Below are 22,754 nucleotides of genomic sequence, written 5' to 3' on the forward strand. Positions count from 1 at the left end.
CACATCCGATTCGACCAATCACAGTGATGGAAGATAATGAATCTGTGGTTTATATTTCTGAAACACGTTTTACAGGTTCAAGGTCCAGACACATTGACATCCGATATCAAAACATAAGGCAACTGGTTAAACAAGGTTTTGTGACATTACAGTATGTGCCTACACGTGATCAAATTGCTGACATGCTGAACAAACCACTTCCTACAGCCCAGCATGAGTATCTGCGTGAGAAGATGTGCCTTACTTGAGTCTTCACTTTGCTGACGAAAGAAGGGGAATGTCACTGCACGTTTTTTTGTTCGTCAGAAAAGTTCATTTCTAACTGTACATTTTCCCCTGCTCTCTGCACCTGTTGTGATAACTTATCTGGTAACCATAGTGAATCCCATATGACTAGCTATGTTATGGTTTCAGTCTGTTTAGTGCGCATGTCTAGAGAAAGTTCTGAGTTGTTATCTGTATTGTTTTTTTCACTTTGCTGTTACTGTCTGTTACGTTAGGATGTAGCTAGCCAGCTCTCTGTATAATATATATTTAGTTTTTATATTTTTGTAAGTAAAAGGTATTTAGTAAGATTATGCGTCGTGTTTTTCTTGCCTTCCTGCATGCACATCATGCATTCTCTGAAGCACGGTCCTTCGCCCTCTACAAAGGTGTTTTTTACCTTGACAGGCCGATCACTGGAGAGGTCCAAGGACCCCTGCCGAAGACCCGGCAGAGGGAAGAGACTGCGCAGGCATGGCCATTAGCTGTCCGGCGGCTGCCTGCGCTGGTCCCGACTGTTCGGCCACCCCACAGCCGTTCTGTGCCGCGTGGATGGTGGGCCGAGCCCCCTGTGCCACTGCGGCGGCTGCCTGTGCTGGCCCAGCAGGGAGAAGAGACTCCGCAGGTGCGGCCGACTTCTGTTCAGTGGCCGCCTGTGCTGGTCCCGACTGTTCGGCTGCTCCACAGGCGTTCCGTGGGTGGTGGGTCGAGCCCTCTGCACTGCTCCGGAGTCGTAGGAAGTAACCGGAGGCTGGTCGGCATGTCAGGAGCAGGAGGCAAGTAACACTGGGCTGGCTGGTGCCCCCCCGGAGTTGAGAGGCGTCCCCGGAGAGTGGTGAGCCAGCGGGGCTCGACACCATATTTTCTCACTTGCTCCCCTACTGACTGTCAGACCAGCTGCTTACCTGGTACAGATACTTCCAAATTAAATACTGCCTTCTTTTCCAGAGGTCAAGTGCCATGGACAAAACATTGCAAATGGAAGAATGCAAACTCTGTTTCTTGAAGCGTATACATAAAGGATCAAAATGGCAGGGACCTAACAGAGGCTGAAGAGATTAAGAAGAGGTTGCAAAATTACACAGAAGAACTACACAAGAATGAGCTTAATGTCCCTGATAACCATGATGAGGTGGTCACTGACCTCGAGCCAGACATCCTAGAATGTGAAGAAAAACTGAGCGACAACAAAGCTAGTGGAAGTGACAGTATTCCAGCTGAACTATTCAAAATCTTAAAAGACGATGCAGTAAAAGTGCTACACTCAATTTGCCAGCAAATTTGGAAAACTCAACAGTGGCCACAGGATTGGAAAAGATCAGTTTACATTCCAATTCCAAAGAAAGGCAGTGCCAAAGAATGTTCAAACTATCGCACCATTGCACTCATTTCACATGCTAGTAAGGTAAAGGTAAAGGTAAAGGTTCCCCCGCACATGCGTGCTAGTCGTTTCCGACTCTAGGGGCCGGTGCTCATCTCCGTTTCAAAGCCAAAGAGCCAGCGCTTGTCCGAGGACGTCTCCGTGGTCATGTGGCCGGCATGACTAGACGCCAAAGGCGCACGGAACACTGTTACCTTCCCACCGTAGTGGTCCCTATTTTTCTACTTGCATTTTTACGTGCTTTCGAACTGCTAGGTTGGCAGAAGCTGGGACGAGTAACAGGCGCTCACTCTGTTACGCGGCACTCGGGATTCGACCCGCCAAACTGCCGACCTTCTGATCGACAAGCTCAGCGTCCTAACACACTGAGCCACCGCGTCCCTTAAGTTTTAAGTTATGCTTAAAATCCTACAAGCTAGACTCCAGCAGTATGTGGATCGAGAACTACCAGAAGTACAGGCAGGATTTCGAAGAGGCAGAGGAACTAGAGATCAAATTGCCAACATATGCTGGATCATGGAGAAAGCTAGGGAGTTCCAAAAAAACATCTATTTCTGCTTCATTGACTATGCTAAAGCCTTTGATTGTGTGGATCACAACAAACTGTGGCAAGTTCTTAAAGAGATGGGAGTACTACACCATCTTATTTGTCTCTTGAGAAACCTATATGCGGGTCAAGAAGCAACAGTGAGAACTGGACACGAAACCACCAATTGGTTCAAAATTGGGAAAGGAGTACAAGCGTAAAGAGTTAGAGGAGGAAATCAAAAGGAAAGAGAAGGGTCTAACTTTGAACCCATCTGATAAGAGGGTGAAGGAAGCAATTACTTTGTTAAGAGGTCAGTTTAATATGTTGATGGCAGATCAAGTGGCATCTAACCTGCGGTATGTTAAACACAATACTTTTTGTAATGCTAATAAGCTGGGTAGGTGGCTACCTTATTTGTTAAGGAAAAAACAAAGGTCACGTAACATAGATAAGATAGAATATAAGGGTAAAGAGATGTTTCAGCAAAATTATATTAAAAAGGCTTTTGTTGAATTTTATTCTAAGTTATATGCCGGGCATAGAATTCAAGGTTTAGATATAGATAGATATTTACAAGAAGTGAATATCCCTGTACTTACACAAGAGCAAAGGGAAGGGATGAATCAATTGATAAATGCTGAAGAAATTATTTTAACAATTAAACAATTAAAAGTGGGTAAAGTACCAGGAACAGATGGTTTGACTGCCATTTATTATAAAAATTTACAGTTAGAAATGGTGGAACCTCTAAAAGAGTTATTTAGAACGATCTTTTATATCGTTGATTCCAAAGGAAGATCAAGATCTTACCCAAACCAAAAATTACAGACCAATATTGCTTTTAAATACTGATTATAAGATATTTGCAAAAATTTTAGCAAATAGATTAATGAAGGTTATGCAGCAAATGATTCATAGTGATCAAATAGGATTTATAAGTGGTAGACAAATGAAAAATAATGTGAGACATATTGTAGATTTATTGGAATTTTTGTAGAGAAATAACCAGGTCTCTGCAGCGCTGATCTTTTTGGATGCTGAAAAGGCTTTTGATCAATTGAATTGGCATTTTTTATTTAAAGTATTAGAGAAGATGGAGTTTGGGGATGAGTTTTTACAACCTATTAGAGCAATATATCAGAAGCAAACAGCTCAAATAATAGTTAATGGTAGTTTGACAGAAGCATGTAATATTGAAAAGGGTACACGACAGGGGTGCCCGTTGTCACCTTTGTTGTTTGTTTTAACACTGGAAATATTATTAAGATACATGATTTAAATAAAATTAAGGGAATTAATATAAGAGATCAAGATTATAGACTGAGAGTGTTTGCGGATGACCTGGTTATTACATTAAGTCAACCGACTCAGTCGGTTGTAGACATGATGGAGATAATATTGTTATATGGAAAAGTTTCTGAATTTAAGATAAATATGCAAAAAACTAAAATATTGCCTAAAAATATGACCACAGAACAAAAGGTAGTCTTAGAAAAATTAACAGGATTTGAAATAGTTAAAAAGATTAATTATCTGTGGGTATATCTTTCAGTTTCAAATGCGAAATTATATAAAAATAATTATGAATTGTTATGGTTAAAAATACAAAAAGAGTTAGATAGTTGGAAAAAATTACAATTGTCTTTATTGGGAAGAATCGCAGCAGTGAAAATGAATGTTTTACCAAAATTTTTATTTTTGTTTCAAATGATACCTATACTCAAAAAAGATTCACATTTGGAAAAATGGCAGAAAGGTATTAATAAATTTGTTTGGGCAGGGAAAAGACGAAGAGTAAAATTTACGATAATGCAAGATGTACGTGAAAGAGGTGGTCTTAAAATGCCCAATTTTAAATTATATTATGAGGCTGCAGCTTTATCATCAATTAGTGATTGGTTTAATCTAACACAAGGGAGATTACTGAATATTGAGGGATCTGACCTTCGCTCCTTCCGACGGGATCTTAAGACCTACTTGTTTGAACAAGCCGGCCTGGCCTGATGGGTTTTGGGTTTTATTATTGCTTTTAATGTATTTTAACTTATTGTTTTAAGGTATTGGGCACTTTGTTTAATCTTTTCTTAATTTTTGTATTCTTGTATTAGTATTTATTGCCCTGTTCACCGCCCTGAGTCCTTCAGGAGAAGGGCGGTATACAAATAAAATTATTATTATTATCATTATCATTATTATCATTATTATCATTATTATCATTATTATTATCATTATTATTATTATTATTATTATTATTATTATTATTATTATTATTATTATTATTATTATTATTATTATTATTATTATTATTATTATTTGGTTGGCACGCATATTTATTGTATGATAAGAAGGTGGATAATATCTTTAAGACACATATATTAAGGTATGCCCTGTTGCGAGTTTGGAAAAAATATCGACATAAGCTAAATTATAAAATACCAATTTGGGCAATACCTAAACATGCAATAGAAATTTTTTTTATTTTTATTTTAATCCCATTTATATCCCGCCCTTCTCCGAAGACTCAGGGCGGCTTACAATTTAAGCACAAACCAATGTGCTTAGCAATAGCCTTCATTCTATGTATATGCCTGCTTATTAGGGCTTTCGCCCCCCCCAGCGGCATTATTACAAAGTCAGCTTATTGCCCCCAACAATCTGGGTCCTCATTTTACCTACCTCGGAAGGATGGAAGGCTGAGTCAACGTTGAGCCTGGTGGGATGCGAACCTGCACTAATTGCAGGCAGCTGGTGTTACTTAAGGAGGCATTAGCCCACTGCTCCACCAAGGCTCCTATGTGGGATTCAAACATGATGTGACTACATATAAAGAAATTCTTAGAATGGAAAGGAATGTATGGCAATTAAAGCCATTTAATATTTTAAAAGAAGAAAGAATAGTGCGGACTTGGTTTCAGTATGGTCAGTTACAAGCTAGATGGAAGGAGGATCAGAAAGTTGGTATTTCGACAACCGATGAAAATTTGGTTAAACAAATAAGAGATCAAAGTCCAGCACATATAAGGAGGATATATAATGCACTGATAGAAATAGATTCAGAAACGGAACTTGTTAAAGATTGCATGATAAAATGGGCCCAGAATTTTCAGGAGCCTATAGCGATGGATATTTGGGAAAAGATATGGGTCACAAATGTGAAATTTACACAGGCACAAAATTTAAGAGAGAATTTTTATAAGATGTTTTATAGATGGCATTTAGATCCAAACAAATTAGCATGTATGTATCCGAATTATCAGCCTAAATGTTGGAGGTGTGGTTGTGATGATGCAACCTATTATCATATATGGTGGACTTTTTTACAAGTTAAAGCTTTTTGGATTAAAATTTGGTGGAATATGCAGAAGATATTTAAGAAAAAGATAAGGTTTTCTCCACAGTTATTTCTGTTGGGTATTATTACAGATTGTACTGTTATAGATACTAAAATGATGTTAAATTTAATGATGTTAAATTTAATTACAGCAGCAAGACTGTTGGTAGCGTAATATTGAAGAGTGGACTTTAAAAGTTTCAAACCTGGCGGAAATGGCAAAGATTTCAGCATATTTGAAAGAACACTCGCAACAGAGATATATTTTGGAATGGAGAAGATGGATCGATTATATTCAGAATAAATATGGGACTAGAAAGTTTCATTTAGTATATGAATAAGTATTAGTATTATATGATGTATTATTAATTAGTTATTATTATTTAGTTATTTAGTTATGTTAAGAGGAGTTAAAGTGCGATAGAATTTAAAGTGTCTTTTTTTAGTTGGTTAGTATATTTTAGCTTAAGTTGGTTAAAGTTTATACCCTGTACTCAGCTCTGGGAAGTCGTGGGGGGGGAGGAGAAGGGATGGGAAGTGGGGGGGGAGGGGGAGGGAGGGAGTTTATGTTTTTAAAAATGTATTTTAAAACTTTTCAATAAAAAAAATAAAGCTTTTGTTGTTGTTGTTATCTGCGAAGCCGTGTCCGACGCATCGCGACCCCATGGACAATGTTCCTCCAGGCCTTCCTGTCCTCTACCATCTTCTGGAGTCCATTTAAGCTCACGCCTACTGCTTCAGTGACTCCATCCAGCCACCTCATTCTCTGTCGTCCCTTTCTTCTATTGCCCTCAATCTTTCCCAGCATTAGGCTCTTCTCCAGTGAGTCCTTCCTTCTCATTAGGTGGCCAAAGTATTTGAGCTTCAACTTCATGATCTGGCCTTCTAAAGAGCAGTCGGGGTTGATCTCCTCTAGGACTGACCGGTTTGATCGCCTTGCAGTCCAAGGGACTCGCAGGAGTCTTCTCCAGCACCATAGTTCAAAGGCCTCAATTCTTTGGCGCTCAGCCTTTCTTATGGTCCAACTTTCACTGCCATACATTGCAACTGGGAAGACCATAGCCTTGACTATATGCACTTTTGTTGACAGGAGCAAGCGTCTTTTAATTTCTTGGCTACAGTCCCCGTCTGCAGTGATCTTGGAGCCCAGGAAAATAAAATCTGTCACTACCTCCATTTGTTCCGCATCTATTTGCCAGGAATTGAGAGGGCCGGATGCCATGATCTTGGTTTTCTTAATGTTAAGTTTCAACCCAAGTTTTGCACTCTCCTTCTTCACCCGCAACAAGAGGCTCTTTAGTTTTTCACTTTCTGCCATTAGAGTGGTATCATCTGCATATCTTAGGTTGTTAATATTTCTCCCAGCAATCTTAATTCCAACTTTTGATTCATCTAGCCCTGCCTTTCTCATGATGTGCTCTGCATATACGTTAAATAGGCAGGGTGACAGTATACAGCCTTGCCAGACTCCTTTCCCAATTTTGAACCAATCGGTGGTTCCGTGTCCAGTTCTCACTGTTGCTTCTTGACAAATAAGATGGTCTAGTACTCCCATCTCTTTAAGAACTTGCCACAGTTTGTTATGATCCACACAATCAAAGTCTTTAGCATAGTCAATGATGCAGAAGTAGATGTTTTTCTGGAACTCTCTAGCTTTCTCCATGATCCAGCGTATGTTGGCAATTTGATCTCTAGTTCTTCTGCCTCTTCGAAATCCTCCCTGTACTTCTGGTAGTTCTCGATCCACATACTGCTGGAGTCTAGCTTGTAGGATTTTAAGCATAACTTTACTAGCATGAGAAATGAGTGCAATGGTGCGATAGTTTGAACATTCTTTGGCACTGCCTTTCTTTGGAATTGGAATGTAAACTGATCTTTTCCAATCCTGTGGCCACTGTTGTTTTCCAAATTTGCTGGCAAATTGAGTGTAGTACTTTTACTGCATCATCTTAAGATTTTGAATAGTTCAGCTGGAATACTGTCACCTCCACTAGCTTTGTTGTCGTTCAGTTTTTCTAAGGCCCACTTCACTTCACATTCTAGGATGTCTGGCTCAAGGTCAGTGACCACCTCATCATGTTTATTAGGGACGTTAAGCTCATTCTTGTGTAGTTCTTCTGTGTAATTTTGCCACCTCTTCTTAATCTCTTCTGCCTCTGTTAGGTCCCTGTCATTTTGATCCTTTATCATGCTCATTTTTGCATGAAACGTTCCCTTCATCTCTCCAATTTTCTTGAAGTGATCTCTGGTCCTCCCTATTCTATATATAAAGCTTTAAGAAAAGTTAAATACTTACCCCTTATACAGTGTGGAACAGGATGATTCCATTCACTATTAGCATCACATTCAACTAAAGAGGATCCTACCAAAAGGTAGCCAGAATTGCATTCGTATGATATTTTATTCTGATTTGTATACGCTTCAAGAAACAGAGTTTGCATTCTCCCATTTGCAATGTTTTGTCCATGGCACTTGACCTCTGGAAAAGAAGGCAGTATTTAATTTGGAAATATCTGTACCAGATAAGCAGCTGGTCTGACAGTCAGTAGGGGAGCAAGTGAGAAAATATGGATTATGTTAATGCCAAACAAATACTTTGGCTTACATAGTATAGAGTCACCTTATTAGGGAGATGGGTGGCATATAAATTTAGTAACTAAATAAATAAAAGAAGCAAATATGCATCACGTTATTGTCACATTCATGCTGTGACTTATAGATTTCCGTCACAGTACAAAACAAGTACATAATTGTGACATCATCATGAGATGTAATTATGGTTTGCTGTCATTACTAGGAATCTTAAGCCTAGAAATCATTATTTGCTTAGCTTTGGCAAAAAGACTAATCATTTATCTATGGCTGTACCTCTTTTGCAGGATTTGCATGGAACAAAATTAAATAGTCAGAAAATTAATTACCTGCAGCTTCAAATAACTGAACCAAATATATAACTTTTATAACAGAAGTGCAGTACCTATTCATCTACTTGCATTTACATACTTTCCAACTGCTGGGTTGGCAGGAGCTAAGTGACAGGAGCTCACTCCATCTCTTAGCACTTGGATCTCAAACTGCCGAGCTATAAACTTTTAATGGACTAAAACTGCATGCAGGAATATAACAGCATTCCGTATTTTGCCGTATACCCTATTCTCAGGCCATGTTGTTATTCTGGTTTCCCCTTTCAGAGTCAGTTGATCTGAAGTTTTACTCTTTATTCTTCTGTTCAACCAGAAACTAGAGATATTTTTTCCCGACTCGTCATTAATAATGATGATGATGATGATGTTGGAAGAAACGTTGGAGGTCGCCTAGTCCAACCCCCTATACTATTTAGTATGCATATATATATATATATCTATATGAATTATATCGTTGTTTAGATACAGTGTATATATCGTATAAGGGACGCGGTGGCTCAGTGGGTTAGGATGCTGAGCTTGTCGACCAGATGGTCGGCAGTTTGGCGGGTCGAATCCTGAGTGCCGCGTAACAGAGTGAGCGCCTGTTACTCGTCCCAGCTTCTGCCAACTTAGCAGTTCGAAAGCACGTAAAAATGCAAGTAGAAAAATAGGGACCACTCCGGTGGGAAGGTAACAGTGTTCCATGCGCCTTTGGCGTCTAGTCATGCTGGCCACATGACCACGGAGACGTCCTCGGACAAGTGCTGGCTCTTCCACTTTGAAACGGAGATGAACCCCTAGAGTTGGAAACGACTAGCATGCATGTGCGGGGGAACCTTTACCTTTTATATATTGTATGTTTATAATCTGTACACTGTATCTAAATGGAGTGTAGCAGCCTTTGTTGGCTCAGAACAAACTTTTTCTCCAGCATTTGATTTATTTATTTTTTTAAAAAATCTTTCAGAATTTTGATAGTTTAAATGTGTAAGAGAATATTATTTTATTTTTGAGAGCACATACAAAGACGCAGATGGTCAGTAGAAATCTAAATTTCTTTACTGAGATTTTAATCAATGCCCCCACCTCACCAGCAACCCCAGTGCTGAAAAATCAGAGCACTAAGAGAAAACAGAATAAGGAATGGTCCCTTCATTGCAGAGGTAAAAATGCTTTGAAGAACATTGCAATATGACAGAAGTCACGATATTTTCCTTAATTAAGTATACATCTCACATTTCAATCAGGGAAATAGCAGAAAACCTTGATGGGCCATAAGGTTTATCAGCCAGTGAACGCCCGTAACAGAGCTGTTTCTGTATACTTCTGTAAATGTGAAGACTAAAGCTGAAACCCCAAAAACTCCCGGACCACAAGTACCAGTTGCTGGAAAATCAACACTTAAAGCTTTTCAATGAAATGCAGTTGCTGCCATTTTAGAATAAAGGGAAAACGTATCTCCTGTACCCTCTACTTCTTTTGCTCCCTATAGAAAAGGCATTTTCTAAAAGCCATTTTAAAAAGGGATATTTCTGATTTAACAAGTGAGATAGCAAATGGGATTCCTGAAAGTTCAGTGTGGCATGTGCACCTTGCTTTATAGAAAAATATTGGAAATAAGAGATGGACATAAAATAATTCTACTGACAAATTACAGAAAATACAAAACTTACAAAAACTCAAGAGTCAAAACAAAATACTCGGGGGGCTGTATGAAGCCAGACAGAAAAGTTACAGTCAATGTGTTGAATTATAAATGCACTTGCAGAAATTATTCTTAAACTCTGCCATGGATAAATGTGCTATCAACCTTGTGTCTACACCTGGACAACACTTTCCCTTCTTTCCTCTCCCAATAGCTCATGCTAGAGAAAGCATTAGTCCAAACCTTCCATTTCAGATATTTCTAGATCTTGAAAAATAGTCAGCTGAGTAGATCTGAACAGCCTCAGTTTTTAAAGGCACAACAGTAGATATCCAGTTGGCACCAGAGGCCACTTTTACCCCAGGAAAATTGTATTCAACAATGTGGGATGACCCAAAAACAAGAAAGAATTCCAGTTAGGGAGTTCTGTACTTGGCAAAATGGGAGAACAAACCTCTGCAATGCCCCCTACTCATCCATTTGCAATTCTTGGAAAGAAGATGCTCCTGAGGATGAAGAGCTGCAGCAACAACTGGAAGCTAGCAGTATACTATTCTTAGGCAGAGACAAGTTTCAATCCATGTGGCCATTAGTGCTTCTAAGGCATTCTTTCAGATTTCACCTTAAATTATCACAAATTGTTGGAGATGAAGAAAATAGCAACTGGGGAGTCCAGTATTCCCACCGCTCTTAACCAGGAGGGTTGTTCTGCCTTTCCAGTTGCCCTATCTTAACTGTGCAGAAATCACGAGAAACTGTTCCTTCTTTACTCTGCTCCATCGATTTGTTCACTTCTTCCTACGAATCTTGGGCTTCTTCACTGGGCGGAGGTAAGGATTGTCTATCAAGTTCTCCTCTCCATTTCGACTGCCAGAAAGGGAAGTATTGTGCTGAAGTACTGATGCATTCTCCTTCTCAGCTCCTGAATCGTCCTGGCAGATAAGACATAAAGTAAATATCAGATTCAAAGCTGAAAAAATCAGTATCCACAAGAAAAACCAAGACAGAAGAGAAACAGAGATACAGGACCCCATGCAACAGGCACACAATTCTGGTACATCCCAGAGAACAGGGTGGTCTCTGATGAACAATATGGGGGGAGGGGGGGGGAGAAACATTCTGGAATTAAAGTAGTATAAGACAAAGCATTGATGAAGTTCACTTCTTAGGATTAAAAGCTGCTGTTGAGGAATAGGGTAAAATGAGATAACTCATGCAATAATCTAGGGTCTGCTTACTGTGTATTTTTGAGGATGTGTTACTCTGACTGCTGATGATTTGGCACCATTTATTTTTAAATGGATATTTTGCCACTTTAACATTTAACTAGATAGATTCTGCTGATGGATGATATTGCCACAGGCAAAGCTTACCCAACTGCTAAGGGAGATGGAGAATAGACATTCTCTTTCTCAAATAACTGAACCAGCAATCCCTATCCTGCAATGCTATATGTTTAATTGTTTAATCAACCTAATTCGCCTATTAACCCACATGCCAGATTCCTGCCAAATGAAGATGGAAGCATAGCTCTCATCTATCATCGGTATAAACCTAGATCAGACTGCACCAACATTAGTCTGTTCCAATCAAAACCAAGGGCATCTTCCTTACTACATTTCTCTTCCCTTATACTGGTTCATTCTTCTGTAGATGCAAAAGCTGCCCCAAAGCAGAAAAGGACATATTACAGAGGGAAAACCACACTGCCGCGTGGCAGGCTTGCTCCAAAGTTCTTCTAACTTTTAAGCATTTTTTTGCAGCTAGAATTATCTAGCAAATTTGGACTTGATCCACAAATTTCATTTACAAGGTGGCTGTGTTCCATATAGAATTTCCAGAAATTTAGACCTTATATTACACCGAATTAAGAAAAATGTCTTGAATTCTACCATGCTCATCTGTAGAGCAAGGTTCTCTGCGTCTGTCTGGTCATCTTGTTCGGACGAATCAGTCTCTTCCATCTGCTGCATCTCCAATTCAGAAGGAAGCAGAGCTGTCAGGTAGGGTATTGCGAAAGGCCTGGCAGCTATCACTGAAGATAAAGGAGAAATGATTTTAGAAACCAGACAGAAAAAAGTGGTTCCAGATTCTTCTCTCAGGTAATCAGCCTAAAAATATAAGAAGCATAGGAGGAAAGTTGGTTTTACAAAGAAAGAAGCAGATTATTTCAGATCATCCATTACCATTACAAGCTGTGAAGAGATATACTGCAACTTTGTGTGTAATGGATGTTATCGTTGAACATCTCTCAACAGTGGGATTATTACACATGCTCTACATGGGGCTACCCTTGAAGAGTATTCGGAAGCTACAACTGGTACAGAACACAGTGACACAGACAGTTCTAGAGACCCCTCAGGTGGCACATGTGACACTGCTGTTATGTGAGCTGCACTCACTGCCTATTTGCCTTCTGGGTCCAATTCAAGGTGTTGGTTATCAGCTTTAAAGCTCTTTATGGCCTGGGTCCAAGGTATCTGAAGAACCACCTTACCCCAATGGGATTAACCTGCCCCACTTGTTGCAGCAGAAAAGGCCTACTGTCAGCCAAAGAATTTCAGCTGGTGGGATCCAGGAGAAGATGGTTTCTGCTGTTGCCCCCACCCTCTGGAATATTCTCCCATCACAGGTGAGATCTGTCCCAATACTCCTGACCTTCCAGAAGAGCCTAAGCCAGGGGTAGGCAATCTTGGCTCTTTTATGACTCATGGACTTCAACTCCCAGAATTCCTCAGTCAGCTATGCTGACTCGGGAATTCTGGGAGTTGAAGTCCATGAGTCATAAAAGAGCCGAGGTTGCCTACCCCTGGCCTAAGCCTTCCAGCTACATTGGAGGTGGCTGATGTGTAGATGGTTTCCATGCTAAAGTCAATGCTGGAACTCGGGTTTCCCCACTCTTGGTCTAGCACCTTAATTTCTAGACCAAATATGCTCTGCTAGACTTAGTAAGTATATTTAATTTTTTTTAAAAAAAACACATCTCAAAAACACACACAAAAGAAAACCTTCCAAATATTTTAATCCCCACTATCTCCACTAGCATCATCATCTCAAATATATATAGATAGATAGATGACTCTCAGCTACAAAAAAAGTTAAACAATCTATCTTCCCCCCCCAATTGCAGCTTAGACGCCTCTTACAAGGAAAAGTGCTGACATCATCTTTGAAAAGACTCTGCGTCTCTCCAGTTTTTGCCATGAACCGGGTCAAAGCTCTTTCAACATCTCGTCTCTGTGAAGCAGCTTTTTCTCGTAAGATCTGATAATCCAATACAGGCTCCCGATATGTCTGTAGGCAAAGGAAGGGAAAACAGAAATAAGTACTGTACATTAACTTATCACATGCATTTCTCCCACTTACTGAGGGGGGGGGGAGCCAGTCCCTCATGCACATTTAATGGAGAATCAAAGCTTTTTTATTCATAGCACGTCTTCCAAAAATAGCAGAAAAGAATTTCTATTCTAGGAAACTGAAATATAACAACCATACATTTAACACTACAGGAAAATTTCTACTGTATATAGTCTTGTATCACTTTATGTATTTTTTTAACCGTACTTTACGACTGTTTTATGTAAGACTTACTGGTGTTTTGATATAAGTATGAGGATCTGGAAACTCTGGGAAATGGCTAGGGATATGAGAAGGATGAGGCTTGTTCTGTCCGGCTGTCAGGGCTTTTGGGGTCACAGGCTGATTTGTTACAGGTGCTGCAATTGAAAATGGAAATTTGATGATGACAATTCTACCACAATGCTATCAGTCAACTTGAAAAGAAAGATAATGCAGTGGCTCTCCCATTTAATATGATAACTTGTTCAGATAAATAGATGAAAGAACATTGTTCAGGAAGCATAACATGAAAAAGCAAAATATTTAACACCTGAAATAACATGGGTTAACAAATTGGAATCCATCAAAACTATAGGAAATTTTACACAGTTCATATTCAGGGCTCAACAGCACCATTCTAAATTCCTCAGTTGGCATGGTAGATGATCAGAATGGGGCACAGCTATATCTTCTAAACAGAGGACAGAGGTCCTCTAATGGCTGTTAAAAATGGGATATTCTAAAAATGGATCATCCCTCACCTATTATCAGCCCTGAATCAGCATAAATAGTCCATTCCAGATATTGACACTCTGATTTCAGTGAGAAATTCTTAAAGGTCTGCCAGATGCTCCTTTAACCACTGATTTCAACAGAAGTTTGGCTGACATTAAATCTGCTTAAATCTACAGATATGTATTGCTTAAGAGTACCACAGAAAATTTTAATAAAAGATTGTTAATGAAATAGCTTGAAAAGCCATATAATGTACAACAGACATAAGTCAGGTAGGCTAACCTTTCATTCTATATAAATAGCTATAAAGGGAGATTCCAAGAAAAACAGGCTTCCAGAAAAAAGGTACATAAAAATATTTTTAATGTGTATGCATGCTATAAAAATTATTCTTACCTTTGAGAATACAATACCATGTTAAAGAGAAATTAGCACAATTCTAAATCATCTAAACGAACTTTTGAACTAATGCACTGCACTCCTTTTCAGGAAATACACTAAGAAATAACAGCATACTGGAAAACAGCTTACATACGTGCAGTGATCACCATCCGTTGGGAGCGTTTAGCATATGCAGGGAGCATCTCAACATTAAAGCCTAGAATATACAAAAAGAAAAAGCATTTTAGCAAGTCAGATCCAGAATGCATTTGAAATTAATTAATTAAATTCAGATGCACTAGTTGGGCTGAGGGAACACATAGCAGTATTCAATCTATTCCCTTCTCTTGATTCTATCACAGTATTTCCCAACCTGGGGAACTTCCAGTTTGTGGACTTCAAGTCGCAGGATTCTTAGTAATGGTTGTACTAGTTGGATAATTCTGGGAACTGAAGTCAATCTACTTGGAAATTGCCCAGTTAGGAAACATTGCTCTACACGCAGGGATGTCAAACTGCCGGCTCGCACGCCGGTTTCATCATACTGAAGCCGTGCCCACCCCATTGCCGGCGATGGCAAAAAAGCTCCGATACGTTGTGCGATGTCACGTGACGTCACGAGTTTGACATGTCTGCTCTACAGAGTTCTACAGAGGACCCAGGACAGTAGAACAAGAATATATCCAAATATATCATTCTGTTCTGACAAGTTGATACGCATCTCCTAAGAATACAGTCAATCACATATATAAAGTCAATCACAAAATAGGACCTGTCTGTAAACAAAACAAAACTGAAAAAGGATTGTGTTGTCTTCAGCTGCTCTGACATAATATCCTTGAGCACATGAATTACACTCAGGTATTTTGTTCTCACTTTTGTCAGATCACAAAAAAATATGTGTAAGACAACTTATTTCATACTGGATATTACTGCATAAGTATTTATATTGAATTTTATACTGCAAGACATACATTGTCTCTCCAAAGCCCTACATAAGCATAATTCAGCTCTCCTACTCAGAAAAAAAGAGGACAAATGGCTGGACTAGAGGGGCACTCAAAGACCTCAGAGTGAAGAAGGGCATCCCAAACCTCCATAAAATTCTCTGGTTGCTAATCTTCATGATTTGATTCAGTAAATCTAGGATTCATTTTGAAAGAAGCCAAATGTAAATCCTCTGTAGATAAGCAATATCAATCGCCATAGTTACAAATCTACTCCCGCATCTACAGCACAGGAACATGAAAATAAACCCACCGTCTTGGCACTTACCCATTTCGACTAAGGTGACCACAATATCTGAAAGGGTTGGCTGCGTCCTTGCAGTATGTTCACAAAAAGACTTGGCACTCCTCCCTATTTCGGAAATATCTGCAAAAGAGAGTTCAATGCAGGACTTAAATTTGAACCCTAGAATCACTTACATGTTCAACATCAGCCCAATTCTGAATTAAGGAAACTAAATCTTTGAAAAGCCAATTTGGTCTTGTGGTTAAGGCATTAGGATAGAAAGCAGGAGACTGTAAATTCTAATCCTGCCTTAGCTTTAAAAGCCGGCTGTGTGGCTGACTTTGGGCCAGTCACTCTCTCTCAGTCCAACTTACATCACAGGGTTGCTGTTTGGGGAGAATAGGAGGAGGAAGGCACATTGGGATATTTGTCTCATTGAGTTATTTATAAATAATAAAGATGAAATAAAAACATTCTAATTCTCCCCACCTACAGTGTTTAGGTTGCCAAGCAGGAGAGCTATGGATAAAACTGCTGTTATTCTCCTGCATTATATGCTATTCATAGTACTTTCGAACATGAGTCTTTTACCATTTTGTAAGATATGTCCTTAAAGTAAACGCAAAACAAGAAAAGCTGACCAAAGAGGTCCATTTTTATGTTTCAGGAATTGCCAAACAAACTAGACTTTACAGAAAAATGGATGTTAGCATTTCCTATGGCTGAATGAATAGGCAAACATACAATATGGTTCATTACAGTGACAGGATTCCTAACTATATGCGTGTAAAAGCACGTAAAAATGCAAGTAGAAAAATAGGGACCACTCCGGTGGGAAGGTAACAGCGTTCCGTGCGCCTTTGGCGTCTAGTCATGCCGGCCACATGACCACGGAGATGTCCTTGGACAAGCGCTGGCTCTTCGGCTTTGAAACGGAGATGAGCACCGGCCCCTAGAGTCGGAAACGACTAGCACGCACGTGCGGGGGAACCTTTACCTTTTTTATATGTATATACACACATACTGATATAGTCCGAGTTGGATGTAATGAACCAGTTACATAATCTTACAATCATAATCAAGATGAAAACACTGATACAGCAAAGAATTAATTCTTGGGATAGTCATCTCATTGAGTTATTTATAAATAATGAAGATGGAATAAAGCAGAAGTTGTGAAATATTTAAGATACAGTTTCAAAAATGATCAGATATAAAACTATTTCACAGTGTTTCTATACTTGTTTATGCTCCAACTGCACTTGAAATTCTGAATATAGGTGAGGTTGCTGCAGTTAAACAGCACTATAGTCTTGGGAAAGATATGGAGAAACAACCAAAATTATTAACATTATTATTTAAATTTGTATACTATCTGATAGATAAAAGGAAATATTTTATACATGGTCTAGAATTTGTTTCTTAAAATGTAATGATTACTACCAGTTTGGGAAATTTTGCAACTTGAACAAATTCACAGAGGATGAGGTACGGTAATCAATAGATGCTAATCACAATGGTTATATACCATCTCAACAATCAGAGGCATCAAGCTTCTAAATACTAGCTCCTAAGGAACCAGAGCAGGAGTCAACAGGCTATCTAGTTGGTCCAATAGGAAACAGAATTCTGGACTAAATAATCTTTTGGTATGATATGTATCAGAAATGTTCCTATGATCTCACCAATTAAATGGTAAATTGAATTAAATTGAAAATTAAAGAAAAGCAATGGATTCCAAGATTATTCGTAAGTATTTTTGTTTGTAATGAAAAATGGTAATAGTTCTATAAAAATAGTAAAATCAATCAAGAAGCTCCATTCTATATTCAGCAATGCTACAACAATCAATGTTGCTGCTAAGTGGCAGAAACAATTCCTACTATTACAAATCCCCAAAATATGTACACTGAACATTTGTAAGAACGAATTCCCAGTATCCATTTGCCACCAACAGACATAAATGTTGCCACCAACAGACATAAATGTAAACAACCAGATGCTTCGGTTTATTTTTCTGAGGGATCTATGAGGCAAAAGAACACCAGAGCAATTCCTTTCTTTAAATAATGACAAGAAACTGACCAAAGAATCTGAGTTTTTCAAAATAGGTTTTGACAGAATAGCCAACACAAGATGAAATAGGAAGATTGCTCAGTCTTCCTCTCATATGCCTTGTCTGCCTTCCTATGCAGAACTGTGTTCCTAGTTTGGCAAAAATCACAGAAGATGTAGCCAACACTGCTAAATCCTTTTCAAGTCACTTCAAAATAAATAGAACTTGCAGAGCATGGAAGTGCCTGTGTTTTTGCTCTTCACTCAGTTTTTGTTAATTGTTTTCTCAAACACTAATGGATTTTGTCTATGGAGATTCTCAGTCAGAAAAGCTCAGGAGGATCTTAAACCAACACAACATACGTGCACACTTCAAACCTAAGAATACACTAAGGAAGAAGCTTGTCCACCCCAGGGATAAAACACCCAGACACAAACTGAGCAACGTGGTATATGCAGTACAATGCAGCGAGCCATGTGCAGATCTGTACATTGGGGAAACGAAACATCAACTTCATAAACATAGGAGAGCAACCCCATCAGGAGAAGAGTCCGCAGTCCATCTGCGTTTAAAAGATAAAGGCCACTCTTTCGAAGATAGCAAAGTCCACATTTTGGATAGAAAGGACGGCTGGTTTGAAAGAGGGATCAAAGAGGCCATCTATGTCAAAAATGAACAGCCCTCTCTCAACAGAGGGGGAGGGATATGATATCATATATCTCTAGTCTACTACAGTCCTTTCAACAGTTCCAAGAAGGCTCCACACCTATTTGCACTACTCAGGTGACCCTGAAGACACAGATAAGCCTCCAGGCAACTTTAAGTAAAGGTAAAGGTTGCCCTGCACATGCGTGCTAGTCATTTCCAACTCTAGGGGCCGGTGCTCATCTCTGTTTCAAAGCCGAAGAGCCAGCATTTGTCCAAGGATGTCTCCATGGTCATGTGGCTGGCACGACTAGAGGCCAAAGGCACACGGAACGCTGTTACCTTCCCACCGTAGTCCCTATTTTTCTACTTGCATTTTTATGTGCTTTCGAACTGCTAGGTTGGCACAAGCTGGGACGAGTAACAGGCGCTCACTCTGTTACACGGCACTCGGGATTCGACCCGCCAAACTGCCGACCTTCTGATCGATGAGCTCAGCATCCTAACCCACTGAGCCACCGTGTCCCTAGGCAACTTTAAGGATTCGCTAAAAGAATGCAAATGAACAGCTATCTGAAGGAGTATAAATCTTTCCTTTTCCCACCATCCAGTCAGAGCTGAAGAAGCTTCTCGGATGAGAAGTGAAATGTCTTCAAAGAAAACAAGAAAGTCCAGTTGCCTTGTGAAAAAGCATCTTTGGGATAACTAATGGATTTTACAGAGGAAAAGTTATTATTGAAGCCACTACTATATAATTGGGAATACTCACAGCTCTGAAGCATCTCTGTCATGGTTTCTACAGCAGCTTTCTCAGCACTCTCAAATCCAGCCTCTGTCAACAATGAACTAACTACTACCTGGAGAGTCCTTCTTCGAGCCAGATAGTAATTATCCGCTGGGGTTGTAGAATGTTTACTACCTGATCGCTATTGAAAGAGAAACCAGGTAAAACAGAGTGAATGAAAAAAGAAAACAAAAAATACAGAAAATGACAAGGGTAATTGTTGAGTGATTTTTGTTATTAACTAAAGAGTCTACAAAAGTCCATACAGGAGCTGATTTACACATCACACTAAAGTAGAATTTTTCAGTATGATTTGCTAAACAAGACAGAATGGATTAACATGCTCATAATATTAAGCCATTATGTGTGTATTTACACATCCCATTAACCCAATCCTCCTGCAAAGCCAACTATGGTTTACTGCTACATGTGAACAGCAGTAAACCATAGTCTGAATCACAAAAAATCAAGAGTTTCTAACTAAAGTTTTGTTAGTCGGAAAAAGTGCTCCCAAACTACTACTGGCATTCTCTTCACAATCCAATTTTCAGTAACCATAACTAAAAAATGTATACACCACTCAAATTTCAGATATCCTGAACTGTTTACACAATGTACAATTAAAAATAAAAATCAATTACAAATTATTAATTAATATACCATTTGGAGATAGCAGAACCTTATTTAACCCTGAAAAATGCTCCCTCCTACTAATTCATGAACCCTGACATAAAAATAATATTGCTACAATATGCATTGTTTTCCTCTTTTCACATCAAGTTCAGGTGACCAATTACTCTAGGACACGGCTCCCAACCTTTTCTATACCCTGCACCCCTAGAACGCTTCTGATATATTCTCAATTTTCGCTCAAGGAGAGATCCCTCAATTTTTGGAATAAAATAACTGTTGCACATTGATAATTTTCCCTTCTGAGAAGATACCAGGTGGTTAATGCTTGTGTAAAGAGCTAGCAAAATAAAAGGGGGAAAGGAAACATTTGCATTTTAAATTTTGGCTTCCTAAACACGCTTTGTGCCGATCTCAGATGCTTGTGTGCATGTTTGGGATGCCTCGTACACGCCAGGCGTTTATCACGCGTTTTGTATAGACACTCGTGGAAACCTACTGAACAATTTAATTCCGTCCCTCAATTCGGAAACGTTTGAAAGGTGGAGAGACAGTTTCTGGAGCCAATCAGAATCAAAGGATTCCGTAATTCATAAAGTGTTCGCCTCTAGAGGTTCTGTGCCAGAACAAAAATCCCTCCTGCTCGGAACCTCGCGCCGTCCCAACCGAGACGCTGCAAGTTGAGTCCGGGAAGGCTGCCAGATCATACGAACGCAACTTGATTAATGTACCATAAAAAAGAAATCCGTTTTCCTGGATCCATCCTTACCGTGCTAAAGGTACTGGACCCACCAGTCCCCGGGTCCGCCATCTTGGATTCATAGGTGTATATATGAGCATGCGCCGCTGCGCAGTGTCTTCTGGAACTTGCAGTTTCGAGATGTAGAAGGCGGGCTGAAAGTGTAGTTTAAGTCCTACAGGGAATTGAGATATGATAGCTATTAGTCCGCCTTAAAAACGCCGGTTGAGAAAGCTCAGTAATGAACCGTAGATTTAGGAAAAGCCGTAACCGGTGTCTTGAATACTTGATTTGATCGATAATTGTTATTGCTAAACTTCCCATTTTTCCTGAAGTATTATCTGTCCTGGGGAGGGGGCGGATGTAAACAGTGGTCTCAATGAAACTTTACCTTCGAAATACACTATTGTGAAATGTCATTGCAAAGCTCAAACACATTTAAAAGCATACTAGGATAATAGTGAGGATAATAACGTTTGTGAGAAGGTAGCTTCACAAACCTGTGCCATATTAAATCTAATTTAATTCCAGATGAATTCAATTTTTAAGTTATTTGCTATATTCATCTGTTACATTTAAATATTAACTATATTAAGCTACATTAGAGCACCGTGGCTATGATAAAATATGGCTTTATCCATGTATAAGGAGAACACCGGGACACTTCCACACTACCATTGTTTCTACATCCCACTACCTCAAAAAATGTGTATTATGTTTTCTTACATGTCTTCAATCAGTCCTGTTCTTTTGAATGCTGCTTCCAAGACTGGTTTGGTTCAGGTTTTTTTTCTTTTTTTAGTTTGTCTTAGAGATGTAATATTGATGGTGGTTATCAGCATACTTATATGTTCTGGAGTTATGGTTTGTTCTAATTGATGAATGAATGAATGCATGAACCTTTATTGTCAAAGTACAACCATGTATAGCTGGAGATTGGCTGAGCCTCCCTTCGTGCCCCCACCCCCAACTTACAGTGACACAAACCCTCCATCTTATTACACCATGTGAGCTAATTGCACAACACACTGGCCTCCCAAGTCAATCATGCATAAAGTTTATAAAATTATTTCCCATTCAAAAGCCTAACAGCCCATGGATAAAAGCTGTTCTTCAGCCTGTTGGTATGGCTGGGTATACTCCTGTATCTCCTACCTGATGGTAGGAGAGTAAAGAGATACCGTCCAGGGTGTGAGTCATCCCTGAGAATTTTCCTCACTCTTCCAAGGCAGTGAGCCCAGTGGCGTCAGGGGACAGCCCACAATGTCTTGTGCTGTGCTCACCACCCTCTGTAATACTTTCCTGTTTGGTTCTGATAGACGAGGACTCAGAGTGGTTTTTGCAAAGAATGAGTTTATTGAATACACATAAGTCAACTGTCAACTGTCAAATGTTGCAAACTTTTATAGTGGAACTGTTTGAACTGTAACCAATCATAGGAGACTATTTTCCCGCTTCTTGTTTATTGCAACCAATGATTGCACCCGAATTTCCCGCTCTAAACCCAGCTATATTGCAATCTGCTAATTCCCTTGTTTGCAACTATTTACATACACAACACCCCTTACCCCCCAGTTGTTGTTATTTATGAACAAAATCCTTTAAATATTTTGGTGGCCTATGGATTCTAGAAGGGTATCTATTGCCCTGGCTGCTAGGAACACCCTTCCCTGATTGTCTGCTTGGCTGAATGTCTCTGTTGGACCTGGGCTCTTGGTTACCTGACTCTGAGGCTTCCCTGTTGCTGTTTTGTGGATTTGTTTGTGTTTGAGGATCAGCGGTCACTGGCCTACTCCGCAGGGGTATTTCCCAGTCAAACTGACTAAATTGTTGTTGTTGGTTACCAGGGGATGAGTTATTTTGCATTTCTGCTACCCCACTATCTGGCATGTTGTTATCACTGAACCAGGATGTACTGTTCCCCCCAAATATACTTTGATCCCCTTCTACTGGTACACATCCACTAGTTCTCTTCCTCAGCTGATCTATGTGTCTTTTGCTGATCCTATTCCCTTCCCCCTCAATAGTGTACGACAGGGGACCTAATATTTCAGTGACCACCCCTGGGATCCATTTGTCCCCTTGTGCATAGTTCCTGGCCCAGATTAAATCCCCCACTTTAAATGTTCTATTAGGAATGTCCAGTTCAGCACTTG

The 22,754-nt window shown here is 39.5% G+C and overlaps 2 protein-coding genes across 3 annotated transcripts in view; both read right to left on the reverse strand.

Annotated features, from left to right (window-relative positions):
• Positions 1-22,754, reverse strand: part of PRICKLE4 (prickle planar cell polarity protein 4) — a 326,491-nt gene that overhangs the window by 62,642 nt on the left and 241,095 nt on the right. The window lies entirely within an intron of this gene.
• On the reverse strand, positions 9,408-20,676 carry TAF8 (TATA-box binding protein associated factor 8). 2 transcript variants are annotated; one of them, XM_081323546.1, is made up of 8 exons: positions 20,629-20,676; positions 19,215-19,371; positions 15,787-15,885; positions 14,666-14,728; positions 13,648-13,772; positions 13,203-13,350; positions 11,949-12,091; positions 9,408-10,988 (listed from the first exon to the last, which is right to left on the reverse strand). In XM_081323546.1, the coding sequence occupies exons 1-8, from the start codon at positions 20,668-20,670 to the stop codon at positions 10,845-10,847; spliced, it is 921 nt and encodes a 306-aa protein (XP_081179672.1). In that variant the 5' UTR covers positions 20,671-20,676; the 3' UTR covers positions 9,408-10,844. The 2 variants fall into 2 exon arrangements, with proteins under 2 accessions (XP_081179672.1, XP_081179673.1); XM_081323547.1 differs by lacking the exon at positions 20,629-20,676 and adding an exon at positions 20,591-20,611.

Source organism: Vipera berus, assembly GCF_964194415.1.
Source record: "Vipera berus genome assembly, chromosome: 3".
NCBI lineage: Eukaryota > Metazoa > Chordata > Lepidosauria > Squamata > Viperidae > Vipera > Vipera berus.